At 58.2% G+C, this 20,048-nt stretch overlaps 1 protein-coding gene across 1 annotated transcript; it reads left to right on the top strand.

Moving 5' to 3' along the window:
- Window positions 1-1,822: 1,822 nt before the first annotated feature.
- Window positions 1,823-11,519, top strand: LOC120391228 (adhesion G protein-coupled receptor E1-like). The gene is made up of 7 exons (XM_039514699.1): window positions 1,823-1,919; window positions 5,352-5,408; window positions 6,685-6,828; window positions 9,250-9,366; window positions 10,140-10,295; window positions 10,704-10,859; window positions 11,266-11,519. Exons 1-7 carry the CDS (start codon window positions 1,823-1,825, stop codon window positions 11,517-11,519), a joined length of 981 nt encoding a protein of 326 aa, XP_039370633.1.
- Window positions 11,520-20,048: the final 8,529 nt, after the last annotated feature.

Here is a 20,048-nt window from a genome sequence, read left to right as displayed (position 1 = left end):
AGGCCTCAAACCAAATGCACTGCTTCTGGTAGAATAAACAAACAAATTTATTAAGTATAAACATAGATTTTAAATGATTATAAGTCAAAGCAGAACAAGTCAGATTTGGTCAAATGAAATAAAAGCAAAACACATTCTAAGCTGATCTTAACGCTTTCAGTGCCCTTACAAACTTAGATGCTTCTCACCACAGGTCCGTGACCTGTCCATGACCTGTACTATATACCCTTAACTAACACTTGGTCTGGGGAGCCATGGGTGCCCTGGGGGGTGGCCCGGGGGCGCAGCAGGTGCTGGGAGGAGGTGGCCCGGGGGACACCACAGGTCCGGGGGGGCAGCCTGGGAAGGATGTCACAGATGCTGGAAGGGTGGCGGCACATGGCCGGGACCCCTGCTGGTGCTGGGGGGAGGGTTGGTGGGGCTGACAGGAGCTGTACTTGCAGCTCCTGGAGGGGGAGGAAGGCTGGGGGGCTCCATGCACTGACCCTGCCATGAGCACCGGCTCCACAGCTCCTATTTGCTGGGAACCACAGCCAATGGGAGCTGCGGGGTCGGTGCCTGCAGGAAGAGGCAGTGCGCAGAGCCCCTTGGCCCTCCACCTAGGAGCTGCATGGACATGCCAGCCACTTCTATGGAGCCCCTCCCCAATGTAAGCAGCGCCCCGCACACCAACCCCCTGCTCCAGCCCTGAGCCCCCTCCCACACCCAAACTACTGCTGCGGCTGGGAGGTGCGGTGGCCCAAAACTGCTCCAGCAGCAGCTGCCCAGGGCCAGCCACACCAGCTGCTGCAGAAGTCATGGAGGTCATGGAAAGTTACACCCCATATTCTTCATAGGATATTGTTATGATATGAAACTGGCATAACAGATGTGTTCTATGCAAGATAGGTAATGTGAGGTATCATTGGAAAGACTATGATTTACTGAATATGATTATCCTATTTGCATGTATGTATCAATTTAAGAATATTGACTATGTAATACCTGGGGAACATCCACCAGACAGTAGGCAATCAGCCTTATTTGGCCATTTAAGATGGACAATAGAACTTTGAAGATGCTAATCTCCCACCTTCCTGAGAAGCTTCCTGGAATGCTGCTTTGACACTTCAGGGTCATGGGATCATGTCACCTGGTACTGGACTACTAGTATTTTTCCACTAATAGGGGGTGAGGATCAAACTAGAAAACAAAGGATTCCCGCCATATTTAAATCCTGTTTAAGGCAGGGAAGTGAGTTAATCAGGTTTCATTCTTCACTGAATCCCTGCCTAGGATGGCTGCTGGAAACATCTTAGGCCCTGTTTACAGTGGCAAGTTTCTGCTCAGTAAAGCAACTTTCTGCACTGTAACTCCCAAGGCGTACACACTGCCAGGCCACTTAGTGCACAAAAACTGTGCTGTTGTAGCACTGTAAAAAAACACCTCAACAAGAGGCGAACGGCTATCTGTGTCGGTGCCAGTATAGAGACCCTGGCCAATTCCAGCGCTTCAATTGGCCTCTGGGAGGTGTCCCACAATGCCCGTTCTTGCCTCTCTGGTCATCGGTTTGAACTCTACTGCCCTGCCCTCAGGTGACCAACCATCATCCGCATCCCATAAATTCCTTTGGAAATCCCTTTCCTGTTCGCTTGGTGACCCGTGCAGTGGTCTCAGCACATCTTTCTAAGTGCCCATGCCTGCTCCACACACCAGGCGATCTCCCACTTGGAGCAATGCCGAGCTGCTGAACCTCATCACCATTTGCGGAGAGGAGGCTGTTCCGTGCCAGCTGGGCTGCAGCCATAGGAATTATGATACCTACGGACAGATTTCACGATGCATGACAGAAAGGGGCCGGGACACATTGCAGTCCAGGGTCAAAGTGAAGGAACTACGGAACACCTATCACAAGATGCAGGAGGCAAACCGCCTCTCTGGTGCTGCACCCACAAGCTGCCGGTTCTACAAAAAGCTGGACGTGATACTCGGTGGCGACCCCACCTCCACTGCAAAGGCCACTGTGGATACTTCAGTGGCTCGCGTGCCAGTCAAAAGTCGACCGAGCCAGTAGGAGGAAATCTTGGACAAGGATGTGGAGTGGGAGGGGGACACAGAGGCAGAGAATGACTTGGAGGTCAGAGATGCATGCATCCAGGAGCTCTTTTCCACCTCAGTGGAGGCTAGCCAATCACAGCTGTTGGATGTCGGCAAAGTGCAAACAGGAGAGGAGGCCCCAATACGTGGATTTGATTTTGGGAATTGCTGAAATGAGTTGTTGGGGGAAGGAGGGTTGCACTCAACACCCATCCCTCTGCAGTTTGGCCCTGCTGCATTGTACTTCAAAGGAGAAGGTTGGCTATAATCCCTGGACATACACAAATCTTTAGCCATCCCAGGACCCCTCCTCCTCCTGGGACCTTCCCTTCCCCCATCCCCCTCATTGCTGATGTTTTTAATTTGTTTTTTAATAAAAGAATTGTGTTGGTTTGAGAGCAATCTTTGTTCTATTAATTGAAAGTAAAAAGATCCCTGCAGAGCAACATACCATTACGTTAAACCCACATATTGCATCGTCTGCATCAATCACCTCCTAGCATTGCAAGCACTGCACTCCTGAGCATAGCAAAAAATATTAGTGGCTTTCGGCTTCAAATTGCTGCCTCAAGGCATCTCTGATCCTTATGGCCCTGCGCTGCGCCCATCTAATAGCCCTGGGCTCTGGCTGTTCAAACTCAGCCTTCAAGTGCTGAGCCGCTACAATCCAGCCCTGAGTGAAGCTTTCACCCTTTGCTTCACAAATATTATTGATCATACAGCATGTGCCTATAAGCATGGGAATATTGCCATCAGCCAGGTCCAGCTTTCCACAGAGGCAGCACCGGCGGCCTTTTAAATGGAAAAAAAGGACATTCAGTGTCTATTCTGCACTTGCTCAGCCTGTTGTACCACTCCTTGATGCTGTCAATTTGCCCCGAGTATGGTTTCATAAACCACAACATTAAAGTGTAGGCGGGATCTCCCAGGATCACAATGGGCATTTCAACTTCCCCTACAGTGATCTTCTGCTTGCGGCTTCCTGCTTGCGGCTTCCTGAACAGGCCATTGTTCCAAAAGATGCCTGTGTCATGCACAAGTATCAGAGGGGTAGCCATGTTAGTCTGGATCTGTAAAAGCAGCAAAGAATCCTGTAGCACCTTATAGACTAACAGACGTTTTGGAGCATGAGCTTTCGTGGGTGAATACCCACTTTGTCGGATGCCAGCCTGTGTTAATGTCTGTGAAATGCCCCTGGTGATCCACACGCGCCTGGAGAACCATTGAGAAATACCCCTTGAGATTAATGTACTCAGTGGCTAAGTAGTCTGGTGCCAGAACTGAAATAATCGTGCCATCTATCACCCCTCCAAAGTTAGGGAAGCCCATTTGTGCAAAGCCATCCACAACGTCGCCCACATTGCCCAGAGTCACGGTCTTTTGGAGCGGGATGTGATTAATGGCCCTGCAGACTTCCGTCAACATGAGTCCAACAGTCAACTTTCCACTCCAAACTGGTAGCATTTTGGAGTAGCCAGCTTCCACAGTGCAATCGCCACACTCTTCTCCAATGGCAGTGCAGCTCTCATTCTCCTGTCCTTGTGCCGCAGGGCTGGGATGACCTCATCAGATAGTCCCATGAATGTGGCTTTCCTCATCAGAAATTCTGCAGCCATTGCTCATCATCCCAGACGTGCATCACGATGTGATCCCACCACTCAGTGCTTGTTTCCCGAGCCCAAAAGCGGCGTTCCACTGTGGTCAGCACCTCCGTGAATGCCACAAGCAATCTCGTATCGTAGCTACTACCCATGGCGAAATCAATGTCACACTCCTCTTGCCTTTGTAATTTAAAGAATAACTGCACTGCCATTTGTGACTTGTTGGTCAGAGCAAGCAGCATACTGGTCAACAGTTGGGATCCATTCCTGCAACCCGAAGAGGCAGGATGCGCATTACACAAACTGTTGAAAGATGGTGCCAAATTCAGACATAAGCACAGGGAATGCTGGGATGCGAAGCAATGCATAATGGGGTACTCTGCCAGGACCCAAGATTCCCCCAGACCCTCTCTGCTTTCCCACAACTCTGAGTGGCAGAAGAGAAAGAGGTGCTCTGTGGGATAGATGCCCAGAGTGCACTGCTCTGAATACCGCTGCAAGTGCCGCAAGTGTGAACATGCTATTGCACAGGCAGCTGACAGTGTGAACACACAACAGCCATTTCCATCACGTGGAGTTGCACAGACGGGCTGTCCTCTCTCAAACTCTGCGCTAGCTCCAGCTCCAGCTATGGGCTGGATGCAGGAATCCCTGGGTCATTCTCTGGCCTGTGCAGTGCGAGAGGCCAGATCAGCCTGCTCCCGTCCTGGCCTTAGACTCTCTGAATTAATGGCTGGGCCTTCGTTCCCAGGGGACCTGTGATGCCATCACCTCCCCAGCTCCCTCATCCTCCCCGAGGGGAGATCGGCCGGAGCTGAATTTCAAAGCCGCGCCCCCTTTCTAGCTCCCTTCCTAGGAAAGCACAATGGGGTTCCACAGCCCCCTGTGCTTCCCCTTTGCACAGCACCTCGGGCACTCGGCCCCGGGTCCTTTAGCATCTGGTTCTTCGCACCCCCATGTGGTTAATGACTCAGAGCAACAGGCTACAAATAAACACCAGCAGGAGGGGGCGGATCTGGGCCGATACCTGATCGAAAAGCAGATCAACAGCAGCCTGTGTTGTGCCCCATCCCGCCCTCGGTGCTTCCCCTTTCCAAGTGGGTCTGGCCATTGCATGGACGCACTGGATGATCTTGGGTAAGTTGTTACCCCTCACTGTGCCTCAGTTTCCCCATCTGTAAAGTGGAGAGAATGCTCCTCCCTTTGCCTATTGCCATGAGCCTTTTGGGTCACAGACTGACTCACTGTGTGTCTGTGCAGCACCGAGCATGTCATGGTCCTGATCTTGGTCAGCTCTGGGCGGCACCTGGCACAATGGGTAGGGCCGGATTTCCGATTAGGCACTATAGGCATGTGCCTGGGGATGCCGGCATTCTATGGGGTGCATAAAAATTCAAATTTTGCCACTCTCAGGTCCCAGCACGGGGCAGGGCTATCAAAGGGAGAGAGAGCCCCACACAGCCCTGCTGCTGGAGCGCTCCTCCCTCCGCAGACAGTGTCACCTCCCAGCGCTGCCAGTGAGTGCGGGCGGGGGCAGGGCTTGGGAGTGGGTCTGTGGGGGAGTTCATGGGGCAGCTCTGGGCAGACGGGGTGGGGGGTGCTGGCATTGGGCAAGTGGCACTGAGTGTTGCTTACCATCTGCCCATGGGGCCTCACCCTGTCTCTGCCTTCCAGGGCTCTGCATCGCTCTGTGCCTGTGGGGCACCGTGGCCCAGAATCATGGTGTACAAGGTAAGGCCGACTCCTCCTGGCTAACCTTCCCCAGCGCTCCCGGCTGCCCGGAGTCTCCGGCCTCCGCACCCTCCAGCCCCTGTTCCTTGTGGGAGGAGAGCAGAGTCAGGGGCCTGGGGAGCCGGGAGCAGCCCCTTGGCATGGGCATCTTGGGGTGGGTTTACACAGCACGGTGGGTGCGTGCAGGGGAGAGGAGAAGGCCCCTGTGTAACCCTCCCCTTCCCTTCCCAGCCCCGTGGCCAGCAGAGAATAGACCCTGGGGCCCAGGGCTCTACACTGGGGGCTGGAGTGAGGGGCAGGTCCCCTTTGTAGCCAAGGGCCGGGTTACTCACCTGCCCAAATCAAACCCCTGATGGCTCAGACATTAGAAGTGGCACTTGTAGGTGCCCCCCGCCCTCTAAAATTGGGCTGAACTGAAACCTGGGACCCACGTGCCCACTGCACCTGCCTGGATGGATACCAGCCAAAGGGGAATCGCTTCTTCACCAACCCAACGGAGACCTGTGACGGTAACGGGGCTCCCACGTTGTCCTGGAGGGGCTGGGACAGAGCAGGGCATTAAGGGCCGGAGCAGCCAACTCCACTGACTGCAGGGCCTGCTGGGGGTGCTGAGCCCGGCTAGGGAATGAGTGGGGCAGCAGCTCGGGTGAGGGCCGCCCTCCTGGGGATCAAACCGGGGCCTCCAGGGTGAGCAGCAGGAGCCAGGAGTGTTGGGCTCTGTGAATTAGGCACAGGGTGGGGGGGGGCCATCACACTGACCCGTCTGAATCCCAGCCTGGGCCCTAATCAGCCCCTGGGTATCCAGGGGCAGAAGAAACCCACAGATCCCTTCCCAGAGGAGAGAATGGGGCAGTGCTGGCTATACTATCCCTCACCCCACCCCGCAGGGATCCAAGGAGGGAGGGGGGCAGAGAAGAGGCAGCTGGTCACCCCTCCCCCAAAACACAGGGAACCTGGAGCCCCAGGGGGACGTCACCCCACCCTCCTCTCACATGGGGGATCTGGTTGTTTGTGGGGCCGAACCTCCCCCCTCCCCTCCATATCAGGGACAGGAGGCTCGGGGTGGTGGGGGCGAAGAGGCTCGGGGCGGGGGGGGGGGCTGTTTCCGACATCCCAGCAGCAGAAATGAGTAACTGAGAATCAGGCCCTTAATCACTAACCGCTCAAGGCCCTGGTCGCCTGGGTCCCGTCACCCAGCTCAATACGGGGGTTGGAGGGTGATACGGGGAACGTCTCCCTGCCAGGACTGTACAGAGCGTCCCCTCTTGCATTACAGATATTAACGAGTGTCTGGGGCCGAGCCCGCCAGACTGTGGACCCAACGCACACTGCATGAACGTGCCTGGGAGTTACTACTGCACCTGCAGTGATGGCTACGAGCCCAGCTCTGGGAAAGCCAAATTCAGGGACTTCTGCCGGGGTGAGCTCTCCCCTGACCCCACCTGCTGAGACCCCCCCTTCCAGGCCTGGCGCAGCACCGGCGCTGCTGCCATCTTTGGCAGGGGCCCGAGGCCGTCAGCTGTGATGATATGTGACCCTTGCCTGCTCCTGCAGCACATGGGGCCAGGCTCACCCCTGTGCCCGGTGCTTGGATGAGGAATAAGCCCTCAGGGTTAGAAACAGACCCATGGAGCAAACTCCTTGTGCTGCAGAGATGCGCTGGGGAGAGGGGAGGGGACCGTCGCTGGCCCCAGAACGCAGCATCTGGGCTGCTCGTGTCCCCCTGAGCTGGGAAGGGGCCTCGTGTATGAACCATGGAAATAGCACAGTGCGCTCTGCCCCCTATGGGCCCAGGGCACAGACCGAGAGGTCTCTCTGGACTCGCAATCCAGTGGATTTGGAGACCCCTGTGCGCTGGTGAAGCTGGCGCATGCACCAATACCAGTTCCCTGGCAGGGGATACTCACATGCTGGTGTCTCCACCGGGGGATGCTGGAAGCTGCCAGGTGCTAAATCACTTTGTGCTGGTCGCTGTCTGTGCTCCCTGAGCCCCCCGAGTCAGCAAAGCACATGCTTAGCTCCAGCCCTGCACAGCTATGCACTGAACTCGGCTCCAGTGGGTCTTAAGTGCATGGTTGAGCTCGTGATGATAATCCCAGGCATTAAAAAAAATCAGATCAGCTTAGAAAATCACGAGCTTTAGAAAGACCAATGATCAAAGGGGCAGTGTGTGGATTGAATTGAATTGAAAAGCGGCAAATTCAAAGCAGATACAAGGAAATACTCCTCCACCTGAGGCAGCATTAGCCTCTGGAACTCACTGCCACTGTGGCAAGGGAGCTGTGAATGTGTCGAGTTTTAAAGAAGGACTGGCTGTTTCTAAGGGGAATGATAATGCCTGGAGCTGTGCTAGTTAATGGACAATAACTCTGGGAGGGAGGGAAAAACTCCCACTTCAGGGCTTAAGCTTGTCACACGCAGGGGCGGCTCTAGGCACCAGCAAAGCAAGCACCTGCTTGGGGCAGCCCATTTGCAGGGGCGGCAGAACCAACAGGGGGCTCTGGGAGCTGTAGTTCCTTGGTTAGCTCCCTGCCTATAGAGCCAGCCCTGGAGCAGGGAAAGAACTACATTTCCCAGCATTCCCTTGGTCACTACCAACTGGAAAGAAAGAAGGGGGACCTCATGCGGCAGCCTGCTGTGAGTGCTGTGAGTGGTAGGGAGACCATATTTTAACATTAAAAAAACAGGACACTCCACGGGGAGGGAGGGTAGCCCCACCCTGCCACCATCCACTCCCTCCGACTGCCCCCCACAGAAACCCCAACCCATCCAACTCCCCCCGCTCCCTGATCACCCCCTCCTGGGACCCCTGCACCTAACTGCCCCCCAGAACCCTCCCCCTATCTAAGCACCGCTGCTCCTTGTCCCCTGATTGCCCCCTCCTGGGACCCCTGCTCTTACTTCATTTCTCCCAAATCAAATATACTGATCCACTGTAACTTGCTGTAGAAAAAGTAGGATAAAATTGAGCAAGAAATGCTTCCCAGTGGTTATTAGGACTGGAATTGCTATTTTCAACAGCCATTGCCTTTTTGTTTGTTTGTTTGTTTAAAAGGAAGACAGTGATATTGGATTGGCAAATTCCCCATAGAAAGAAAGAGTGGAACAAAAGAATAATAAAGGCACCTCAACTTTTCCTCATTGATATAGGACAGTCTTATAATATGCATCCAGATATCCTCCAATCCCACAAGCTGAAAATTGTTCCACTTTACTGCAGTTCTGTAACCATATGGGAACCAATCCTGTCTGTGTTCTGTGCACATCCAAAATTCCTGCTGAATGACCCGCCCTGGGAGCGAGTTACCAGTGACCCAGGGCTGCAGCAGAAGGAGGGTGCAGGTGTCGGGGGGAGAGCCCAGGACTGGGGCAGCAGGGGGTGGGTGGGGGGAGGGCACTGGTAGGGGGAAGGGGGAAGCACAACGCTGGGGCGGCAGGGGGTGGGGGTGGGGGGAAGAGCCCAGGGCTGGGGCAGCAGAGGAGTGCGGGGGGGAGCCCAGGGCTGGGATGGGGGGCAGCCAAAATTTTTTTTGCTTGGGGCGGCAAAAAACCTAGAGCCGGCCCTGGTCACACGAGCCCCCTAGCCCGCAAGCAGGTCCAGGAAAGCCCCTTGAAGACGTAAAGTGAGAGCTTGTGATGCTAACACAGTTTTCAATGCACCATATTCTCGACTGGCTGTTCTGCTCCCGGAGCAGCCTAGTGTAGCTGAGAATCAGGCCTGTGACTGCTAAGCTCCCAGGGGCCCGATCGCCTGGGTCCCATCACCCAGCTCAGTACAGGTGGGTGGTACAGGAACGTCTCCCCGGAAGGACTGTGCAGAACATCCCCTCTTATGTTGCAGTTTTTGAGTGCCAGGGACACGCAAGCTGCATCAATGTGCCTAGGAATTACTTCTGCAAATGCATCGATGGCTATGGGAAAGACAAGTTCATGCACGCGCGTGAGAACAGCTGCCGGGGTGAGCTCTCCCCTGGCCCCACCTGCTGAGACCCCCCTCGCACACACAAATGCTCATTCCAGGCCTGGTGCTGCACAGGAGCTGCTGCCGGCTTTGGCAGTGGCCTGAGTTGTCAGCGAGGCTGTGATGAGATGTGACCCTCACCTGCTCCCGCAGCGCATGGGGCCAGGCTCACCCATGGGCCTGGAGCTTGAACAGGGAATTAACAGACCCACGGAGCAAACTCCTTGTGCTGCAGTGATGTGCTGGGGAGGGGGGAGGGGACTCTCGCTGGCCCCAGCACGCAGCATCTGGGCTGCTCGTGTCACCAGATCTGGGACGGGGCCTTGTGTTTGGGCCATGGAAATAGCACCATGCGCTCTGCCCCCTATGGGCCCTGGGGAGGAGAGAATAGCCACAGCACAGTGTGCCCCAGCCCCACCCCCCGATCCTCCCCCTGGGTCCTGGGGGGCAGGGAATAGCTGCAGTGCTGGGCACCGGCCTTGGCCCCTAGATCAGTGGCTAGGAACAGGGTGGGTGCAGGACCCCGACAGCAGCTCCCCACCAGCTGGGGTGGCCCCTTTTGCAGGGTGGGGGATTCCCCAGTGGCCGATCCCTGCCAGAGCAGCTTAGTGCCGCATGAGTGTAGCTGAGAACCAGGCCTGTGATTATTAAGCTGCTGGGGGCCCGGTCGCCTGGGTCCTGTCACCCAGCTCAGTGCCAGGGCTGGGGCGTGTGATAAGGGGAACATCTCACTGACAGGACTGTACAGAACATCCTCCCTTGTGCTGCAGATATTGACGAGTGTCAGGGCCCGAGCCCGGCAGACTGTGGACCACACGCAAACTGCACCAACGTACCCGGGAGTTACTACTGCACCTGCATCGATGGCTACAAGCCCAGCTCTGGGAAAGCCAAGTTCACACACGCGAGTGAGAAGAGCTGCCAGGGTGAGGTCTCCCCTGGCTCCCACCTGCTGTAACCCCCCTCCCCCTTCCGACACACAAAATGCTCCTTCCAGGTCTGGTGCTGCACAAGAGCTGCTGCCGGCCTTGGCAGTGGCCTGAGGTTGTCAGCGAGGCTGTGATGACACATGACCCACACCTGCTCCCGCAGACCCCCTACAGCACCCCACATCAGCTGGGGTGGCCCCTTTTGTGGGGTAAAGGATTCTTAAGGGGCAGTTGCGCTCCCAGAGCAGCCTACTGCTGTTTGAGTGCAGCTGAGAGTCAGGCCTGTGATTGTTAAGCTCCCAGGGGCCTGGTCGCTTGGGTCCCATCACCCAGCTCAGTGAAGGTGGGCGATGCAGGAACGTCTCCCTGGCAGGACTGTACAGAGCGTCCCCTCTTGTGTTGCAGATATTGACGAGTGTCGGGGGCCGAGCCTGGCAGACTGCGGACCCCACGCAAACTGCACCAACGTGCCCGGGAGTTACTACTGCACCTGCATCGATGGCTACGAGCCCAGCTCTGGGAAAGCCAAGTTCACGCACGCGAGTCAGAACAGCTGCCAGGGTGAGCTCTCCCCTGGACCCACCTGCTGAGATCCGCCCCCGCCTCGCACACAAAAATGCTCCTTCCAGGCCTGGAGCTGCACCGGGGCTTTTTCTGGCTTTGGCAGTGGCCCGAGGGCGTCAGCAAGGCTGTGATGAGATATGATCCTCACATGCTCCCACAGACCCCCTACAGCAGCCCCACAGCAGCTGGGGTGGCCCCTTTTGTAGGGTAAAGGATTCTCAAGGGGCCGTTCCACTGCCAGAGCATCCTAGTGCCGCTTGAGTGCAGCTGAGAGTCAGGCCTGTGATTGTTAAACTCCCAGGGGCCTGGTCGCTTGGGTCCTGTCACCCAGCTCAGTGAAGGTGGGCGATACAGGAACGTCTCCCTGGCAGGACTGTACAGAGCGTCCCCTCTTGTGTTGCAGATATTGACGAGTGTCAGGGCCCGAGCCCGGCAGACTGCGGACCCCACGCAAACTGCACCAACGTGCCTGGGAATTACTTCTGCGGCTGCATCGATGGCTACGAGACCAGCTCTGGAAAAGCCAAGTTCACCCACGCGAATGAGAACAGCTGCCGGGGTGAGCTCTCCCCTGGCTCCACCTGCTCAGACCGCCCCCCCGCACACAAAATGCTCATTCCAGCCCTGTCACTGCACCATGGTGGCTGCTCACTTTGACAGTAGCCCAAGGTCATCAGTGAAGCTGTGATGAGACGTAATTCTCACCTGCTCCCGCAGAGCGTGGGGCTGAGTTCACACCGGCGTTTGGATGGGGGATAAACAGACCCACAGAGCAAACTCCTTGTGCTGCAGAGATGCGCTTGGGAGGGGGGAGGGGACCCTCACCACTGGCCCCAGCATGAAGCATCAGGGCTGCTAGTGCCCCCCTGAGCTGGGAAGGGGCCTCGTGTCTGGGCCATGGAAATAGCACCTTACGCTCTGCCCCTATGGGCCCTGGTGAGGAGGGAATAGCCACAGCACAGTGTGCTCCAGCCCCACCCCCGATCCTCCCCATGGGTCCTGGGGGACAGGGAATAGCTGCAGTGCTGGGCACCGGCCTCGGCCCCTACATCAGTGGCTAGGAGCAGGGTGGGGGCAGGACCCTGACAGCATCTCCACAGCAGCTGGGGTGGCCCCTTTTGCAGGGTGGGGGATTCTCCAGTCGCCGTTCCCTGCCAGAGCTGCCTAGTGCCGCCTGAGTGTAGCTGAGAACCAGGCCTGTGACTGTTAAGCTGCTGGGGGCCCGGTCGCCTGGGTCCCATCACCCAGCTCAGTGCAGGTGGGTGATACAGGAACATCTCCCTAGCAGGACTATACAGAACATCCCCTCTTGTCTTGCAGATATTAATGAGTGTCAGGGCCCGAGCCCGGCAGACTGTGGACCCCACGCAAACTGTGCCAACGTGCCCGGGAGTTACTACTGCACCTGCATCAATGGCTATGAGCCCAGCTCTGGGAAAGCGAAGTTCATGCACGCGAGTGAGAACAGCTGCCAGGGTGAGCTTTCCCCTTACCCCACCTGCTGATTCCCCCCCCCGCGCCTCCTCGCACACACAAATGCTCATTCCAGGTCTGGTGCTCCACCGGGACTTGTTCTGGCTTTCACAGTGGCCCGAGGGCGTCAGCAAGGCTGTGATGACACATGACCCACACCTGCTCCCGCAGACCCCCTACAGCACCCCACATCAGCTGGGGTGGCCCCTTTTGTGGGGTAAAGGATTCTTAAGGGGCAGTTGCGCTCCCAGAGCAGTTTACTGCTGTTTGAGTGCAGCTGAGAGTCAGGCCTGTGATTGTTAAGCTCCCAGGGGCCTAGTCGCTTGGGTCCCATCACCCAGCTCAGTGAAGGTGGGCGATGCAGGAACGTCTCCCTGGCAGGACTGTACAGAGCGTCCCCTCTTGTGTTGCAGATATTGACGAGTGTCGGGGGCCGAGCCTGGCAGACTGCGGACCCCACGCAAACTGCACCAACGTGCCCGGGAGTTACTACTGCACCTGCATCGATGGCTACGAGCCCAGCTCTGGGAAAGCCAAGTTCACGCACGCGAGTCAGAACAGCTGCCAGGGTGAGCTCTCCCCTGGACCCACCTGCTGAGATCCGCCCCCGCCTCGCACACAAAAATGCTCCTTCCAGGCCTGGAGCTGCACCGGGGCTTTTTCTGGCTTTGGCAGTGGCCCGAGGGCGTCAGCAAGGCTGTGATGAGATATGATCCTCACATGCTCCCACAGACCCCCTACAGCAGCCCCACAGCAGCTGGGGTGGCCCCTTTTGTAGGGTAAAGGATTCTCAAGGGGCCGTTCCACTGCCAGAGCATCCTAGTGCCGCTTGAGTGCAGCTGAGAGTCAGGCCTGTGATTGTTAAATTCCCAGGGGCCTGGTCGCTTGGGTCCTGTCACCCAGCTCAGTGAAGGTGGGCGATACAGGAACGTCCCCCTGGCAGGACTGTACAGAGCGTCCCCTCTTGTGTTGCAGATATTGACGAGTGTCAGGGCCCGAGCCCGGCAGACTGCGGACCCCACGCAAACTGCACCAACGTGCCTGGGAATTACTTCTGCGGCTGCATCGATGGCTACGAGACCAGCTCTGGAAAAGCCAAGTTCACCCACGCGAATGAGACCAGCTGCCGGGTGAGCTCTCCTGGCTCCACCTGCTCAGACCGCCCCCCCGCACACAAAATGCTCATTCCAGCCCTGTCACTGCACCATGGTGGCTGCTCACTTTGACAGTAGCCCAAGGTCATCAGTGAAGCTGTGATGAGACGTAATTCTCACCTGCTCCCGCAGAGCGTGGGGCTGAGTTCACACCGGCGTTTGGATGGGGGATAAACAGACCCACAGAGCAAACTCCTTGTGCTGCAGAGATGCGCTTGGGAGGGGGGAGGGGACCCTCACCACTGGCCCCAGCATGAAGCATCAGGGCTGCTAGTGCCCCCCTGAGCTGGGAAGGGGCCTCGTGTCTGGGCCATGGAAATAGCACTCACGCTCTGCCCCTATGGGCCCTGGTGAGGAGGGAATAGCCACATCACAGTGTGCTCCAGCCCCACCCCTGATCCTCCCCATGGGTCCTGGGGGGCAGGGAATAGCTGCAGTGCTGGGCAACGGCCTCGGCCCCTACATCAGTGGCTAGGAGCAGGGTGGGTGCAGGACCCCTACAGCATCTCCACAGCAGCTGGGGTGGCCCCTTTTGCAGGGTGGGGGAATTCTCCAGTCGCCGTTCCCTGCCAGAGCAGCCTAGTGCCGCCTGAGTGTAGCTGAGAACCAGGCCTGTGATTGTTAAGCTGCTGGGGGCCCGGTCGCCTGGGTCCCATCACCCAGCTCAGTGCAGGTGGGTGATACAGGAACATCTCCCTAGCAGGACTGTACAGAACATCCCCTCTTGTCTTGCAGATATTGACGAGTGTCTGGGCCCGAGCCCGCCAGACTGCGGACCCCACGCAAACTGTGCCAACGTGCCCGGGAGTTACTACTGCACCTGCATCAATGGCTATGAGCCCAGCTCTGGGAAAGCGAAGTTCATGCACGCGAGTGAGAACAGCTGCCAGGGTGAGCTTTCCCCTTACCCCACCTGCTGATTCCCCCCCCCGCGCCTCCGCGCACACACAAATGCTCATTCCCGGTCTGGTGCTCCACCGACTTGTTCTGGCTTTCACAGTGGCCCGAGGGCGTCAGCAAGGCTGTGATGACACATGACCCACACCTGCTCCCGCAGACCCCCTACAGCACCCCACATCAGCTGGGGTGGCCCCTTTTGTGGGGTAAAGGATTCTTAAGGGGCAGTTGCGCTCCCAGAGCAGTTTACTGCTGTTTGAGTGCAGCTGAGAGTCAGGCCTGTGATTGTTAAGCTCCCAGGGGCCTAGTCGCTTGGGTCCCATCACCCAGCTCAGTGAAGGTGGGCGATGCAGGAACGTCTCCCTGGCAGGACTGTACAGAGCGTCCCCTCTTGTGTTGCAGATATTGACGAGTGTCGGGGGCCGAGCCTGGCAGACTGCGGACCCCACGCAAACTGCACCAACGTGCCCGGGAGTTACTACTGCACCTGCATCGATGGCTACGAGCCCAGCTCTGGGAAAGCCAAGTTCACGCACGCGAGTCAGAACAGCTGCCAGGGTGAGCTCTCCCCTGGACCCACCTGCTGAGATCCGCCCCCGCCTCGCACACAAAAATGCTCCTTCCAGGCCTGGAGCTGCACCGGGGCTTTTTCTGGCTTTGGCAGTGGCCCGAGGGCGTCAGCAAGGCTGTGATGAGATATGATCCTCACATGCTCCCACAGACCCCCTACAGCAGCCCCACAGCAGCTGGGGTGGCCCCTTTTGTAGGGTAAAGGATTCTCAAGGGGCCGTTCCACTGCCAGAGCATCCTAGTGCCGCTTGAGTGCAGCTGAGAGTCAGGCCTGTGATTGTTAAACTCCCAGGGGCCTGGTCGCTTGGGTCCCGTCACCCAGCTCAGTGAAGGTGGGCGATACAGGAACGTCTCCCTGGCAGGACTGTACAGAGCGTCCCCTCTTGTGTTGCAGATATTGACGAGTGTCAGGGCCCGAGCCCGGCAGACTGCGGACCCCACGCAAACTGCACCAACGTGCCTGGGAATTACTTCTGCGGCTGCATCGATGGCTACGAGACCAGCTCTGGAAAAGCCAAGTTCACCCACGCGAATGAGAACAGCTGCCGGGGTGAGCTCTCCCCTGGCTCCACCTGCTCAGACCGCCCCCCCGCACACAAAATGCTCATTCCAGGCCTGTCACTGCACCATGGTGGCTGCTCACTTTGACAGTAGCCCAATGTCATCAGTGAAGCTGTGATGAGACGTAATTCTCACCTGCTCCCGCAGAGCGTGGGGCCGAGTTCACACCGGCGCTTGGATGGGGGATAAACAGACCCACAGAGCAAACTCCTTGTGCTGCAGAGATGCGCTGGGGAGGGGGGAGGGGACCCTCACTGGCCCCAGCACGCAACATCTGGGCTGCTAGTGCCCCCCTGAGCTGGGAAGGGGCCTCGTGTCTGGGCCATGGAAATAGCACCGTGCGCTCTGTCCCCTATGGGCCCTGGTGAGGAGGGAATAGCCACATCACAGTGTGCTCCAGCCCCACCCCTGATCCTCCCCATGGGTCCTGGGGGGCAGGGAATAGCTGCAGTGCTGGGCAACGGCCTCGGCCCCTACATCAGTGGCTAGGAGCAGGGTGGGGGCAGGACCCTGACAGCATCTCCACAGCAGCTGGGGTGGCCCCTTTTGCAGGGTGGGGGATTCTCCAGTCGCCGTTCCCTGCCAGAGCTGCCTAGTGCCGCCTGAGTGTAGCTGAGAACCAGGCCTGTGACTGTTAAGCTGCTGGGGGCCCAGTCGCCTGGGTCCCATCACCCAGCTCAGTGCAGGTGGGTGATACAGGAACGTCTCCCTAGCAGGACTATACAGAACATCCCCTCTTGTCTTGCAGATATTAATGAATGTCAGGGCCCGAGCCCGGCAGACTGTGGACCCCACGCAAACTGTGCCAACGTGCCCGGGAGTTACTACTGCACCTGCATCAATGGCTATGAGCCCAGCTCTGGGAAAGCGAAGTTCATGCACGCGAGTGAGAACAGCTGCCAGGGTGAGCTTTCCCCTTACCCCACCTGCTGAGTCCCCCCCCCCGCGCCTCCTCGCACACACAAATGCTCATTCCAGGTCTGGTGCTCCACCGGGACTTGTTCTGGCTTTCACAGTGGCCCGAGGGCGTCAGCAAGGCTGTGATGAGACATGATCCTCACCTGCTCCCACAGACCCCCTGCAGCAGCCCCACAACAGCTGGGGTGGCCCCTTTTGTAGGGTAAAGGATTCTCAGGGGGCCGTTCTGCTGCCAGAGCATCCTAGTGCCGCCTGACTATAGCTAAGAACCAGGTCTGTGATTGTTAAGATCCCAGGGGCCTGGTCGCTTGGGTCCCGTCACCCAGCTCAGTACAGGTGGACGATGCAGGAACGTCTTCCTGGCGGGACTGTACAGAGCGTCCCCTCTTGTGCTGCAGATATTGACGAGTGTCAGAACCCGAGACCGGCAGACTGCGGACCCCAGGCAAACTGCACCAACGTGCCCGGGAGTTACTATTGCACCTGCATCGATGGCTACGAGCCCAGCTCTGGGAAAGCCAAGTTCACACTCGCGAGTGAGAACAGCTGCCAGGGTGAGGTCTCCCCTGGCCCCACCTGCTGAGACCCCCCCTCGCACACACAAATGCTCCTTCCAGGCCTGGTGCTGCACAGGAGCTGCTGCCGGCTTTGGCAGTGGACTGAGGTTGTCAGCAAGGCTGTGGTTAGAGGTGACCCTCGCCTGCTCCCGCAGAGCATGGGGCCGGGCTCACCCCTGTGCTCAGCGCTTGGACAGAGAATTAACAGATTCACAGAGGAAACTCCTTGTGCTGCAGAGATGCGCTGGGAAGAGGGGAGGGGACCCTCGCTGGCCCCAGCATCTGGGCGGCTAGTGCCCCCTGAGCTGGGAAGGGGCCTCGTGTCTGGGCCATGGAAATAGCACCGTGCGCTCTGCCCCCTATGGGCCCTGGGGAGGAGAGAATAGCCACAGCACAGTGTGCCCCAGCCCCACCCCCGATCCTCCCTATGGGTCCTGGGAGGCAGGGAATAGCTGCAGTGCTTGGCACCAGCCTCGGCCCCTACATCAGGGGCTAGGAGTAGGGTGGGTGCAGGACCCCGACAGCAGCTCCACAGCAGCTGGGGTGGCCCCTTTTGCAGGGTGGGGGATTCCCCAGTGGCCGTTCCGCTGCCAGAGCAGCCTAGTGCCGCCTGAGTATAGCTGAGAATCAGGCCTGTGATTGTTAAGCTGCTGGGGGCCCGGTCGCCTGGGTCCCATCACCCAGCTCAGTGCAGGTGGGTGATTCAGGCACATCTCCCTAGCAGGACTGTACAAAACATCCCCTTTTGTCTTGCAGATATTAACGAGTGTCAGGGCCCGAGCCCGGCAGACTGCGGACCCCACACAAACTGCACCAACGTGCCAGGGAGTTACTACTGCACCTGCATCGATGGCTACGAGCCCAGCTCTGGGAAAGCCAACTTCACGCACGCGAGTGAGAACAGCTGCCAGGGTGAGCTTTCCCCTGGCCCCACCTGCTGAGACCCCCCCTCGCACACACAAATGCTCGTTCCAGGTCTGGTGCTGCACCGGGACTTTTTCTGGCTTTCACAGTGGACTGAGGTTGTCAGCGAGGCTGTGATGAGACATGATCCTCACCTGCTTCCGCAGAGACCCCTACAGCATCCCCACAGCAGCTGGGGTGGCCCCTTTTGTGGGTAAAGGATTCTCAAGGGGCCGTTCTGCTGCCAGAGCAGCCTAGCACTGAGAGTCAGGCCTGTGATTGTTAAGATCCCAGCGGCCTGGTCGCTTGGGTCCCGTCACCCAGCTCAGTGCAGGTGGGTGATAAAGGAACATCTCCCTGCCAGGACTGTACAGAAGATCCCCTCTTGTCTTGCAGATATTGACGAGTGTCTAGGCCCGAGCCCGCCAGACTGCGGACCCCACGCAAACTGCACAAATATGCCTGGGAATTACTCCTGCAGCTGCACCAATGGCTACGAGCCCAGCACTGGGAAAACCAAGTTCACCCACGCGAGTGAGAACAGCTGCCAGGGTGAGCTCTCCCCTGGTCCCCCACCAGCTGAGATCCCCCCTTCCACAGACAAATGATCCTTCGAGGCCTGGTGCTGCTCCCGCAGAGCATGGGGCCGGGCTCACCCCTGTGCCTGGCGCTTGGATGTGGGATAAACAGACCCACACAGCAAACTGCAGTGATGCGCTGGGAAGAGGGGAGGGGACCCTCGCTGGCCCCAGCATCTGGGCTGCTAGTGTCCCCTGGGCTGGGAAGGGACCCCGTGTATGAACCATGGAAATAGCACCGTGCGCTCTGCCCCCTATGGGCCCCAGTGAGGAGAGAATAGCCACAGCACAGTGTGCCCCAGCCACGCCCCCGATCCTCCCCATGGGTCCTGGGGGGCAGGGAATAGCTGCAGTGTTGGGCACCCTGACCTCAGCCTCTACATCAGGGGCTAGGAGCAGGGTGGGTGCAGGACCCCTACAGCAGCTCCACAGCAGCTGGGGTGGCCCCTTTTGCAGGGTGGGGGATTCCCCAGTGGCCGTTCCGCCGCCAGAGCAGCCTAGTGCCGCCTGAGTGTAGCTGAGAATCAGGCCTGTGATTGTTAAGCTGCTGGGGGCCCGGTCGCCTGGGTCCCATCACCCAGCTCAGTGCAGGTGGGTGATTCAGGCACATCTCCCTAGCAGGACTGTACAAAACATCCCCTTTTGTCTTGCAGATATTAACGAGTGTCAGGGCCCGAGCCCGGCAGACTGCGGACCCCACACAAACTGCACCAACGTGCCTGGGAGTTACTACTGCACCTGCATCGATGGCTACGAGCCCAGCTCTGGGAAAGCCAAGTTCACACTCGCGAGTGAGAACAGCTGCCAGGGTGAGCTCTCCCCTGGCCCCACCTGCTGAGACCCCCCCTCGCACACACAAATGCTCCTTCCAGGCCTGGTGCTGCACAGGAGCTGCTGCCGGCTTTGGCAGTGGACTGAGATTGTCAGCAATGCTGTGGTTAGAGGTGACCCTCGCCTGCTCCCGCAGAGGATGGGGCCGGGCTCACCCCTGTGCTCAGCGCTTGGACAGAGAATTAACAGATTCACAGAGGAAACTCCTTGTGCTGCAGAGATGCGCTGGGAAGAGGGGAGGGGACCCTCGCTGGCCCCAGCATCTGGGCGGCTAGTGCCCCCCTGAGCTGGGAAGGGGCCTCGTGTCTGGGCCATGGAAATAGCACCGTGCGCTCTGCCCCCTATGGGCCCTGGGGAGGAGAGAATAGCCACAGCACAGTGTGCCCCAGCCCCACCCCCGATCCTCCCTATGGGTCCTGGGAGGCAGGGAATAGCTGCAGTGCTGGGCACCAGCCTCGGCCCCTACATCAGGGGCTAGGAGTAGGGTGGGTGCAGGACCCCGACAGCAGCTCCACAGCAGCTGGGGTGGCCCCTTTTGCAGGGTGGGGGATTCCCCAGTGGCCGTTCCGCTGCCAGAGCAGCCTAGTGCCGCCTGAGTGTAGCTGAGAATCAGGCCTGTGATTGTTAAGCTGCTGGGGGCCCGGTCGCCTGGGTCCCATCACCCAGCTCAGTGCAGGTGGGTGATTCAGGCACATCTCCCTAGCAGGACTGTACAAAACATCCCCTTTTGTCTTGCAGATATTA

Source organism: Mauremys reevesii, linkage group 25 (genome assembly GCF_016161935.1).
Source record: "Mauremys reevesii isolate NIE-2019 linkage group 25, ASM1616193v1, whole genome shotgun sequence".
Taxonomy (NCBI): Eukaryota; Metazoa; Chordata; order Testudines; family Geoemydidae; genus Mauremys; species Mauremys reevesii.
This window is presented reverse-complemented; position numbering and strand designations above follow the sequence as displayed.

Bases quoted from the DNA above. Each gene is read 5' to 3' on its own strand.
- LOC120391228 (XM_039514699.1), top strand. From the start codon at position 1,823: ATGACAGAAAGGGGCCGGGACACATTGCAGTCCAGGGTCAAAGTGAAG. The intron at 1,920-5,351 runs GTGCTGCACCCA...TCTGCCTTCCAG, and splicing joins GGAGGCAAACCGCCTCTCTG to GGCTCTGCATCGCTCTGTGC. The intron at 10,296-10,703 runs GTGAGGTCTCCC...CTTGTGTTGCAG, and splicing joins GAGTGAGAAGAGCTGCCAGG to ATATTGACGAGTGTCGGGGG.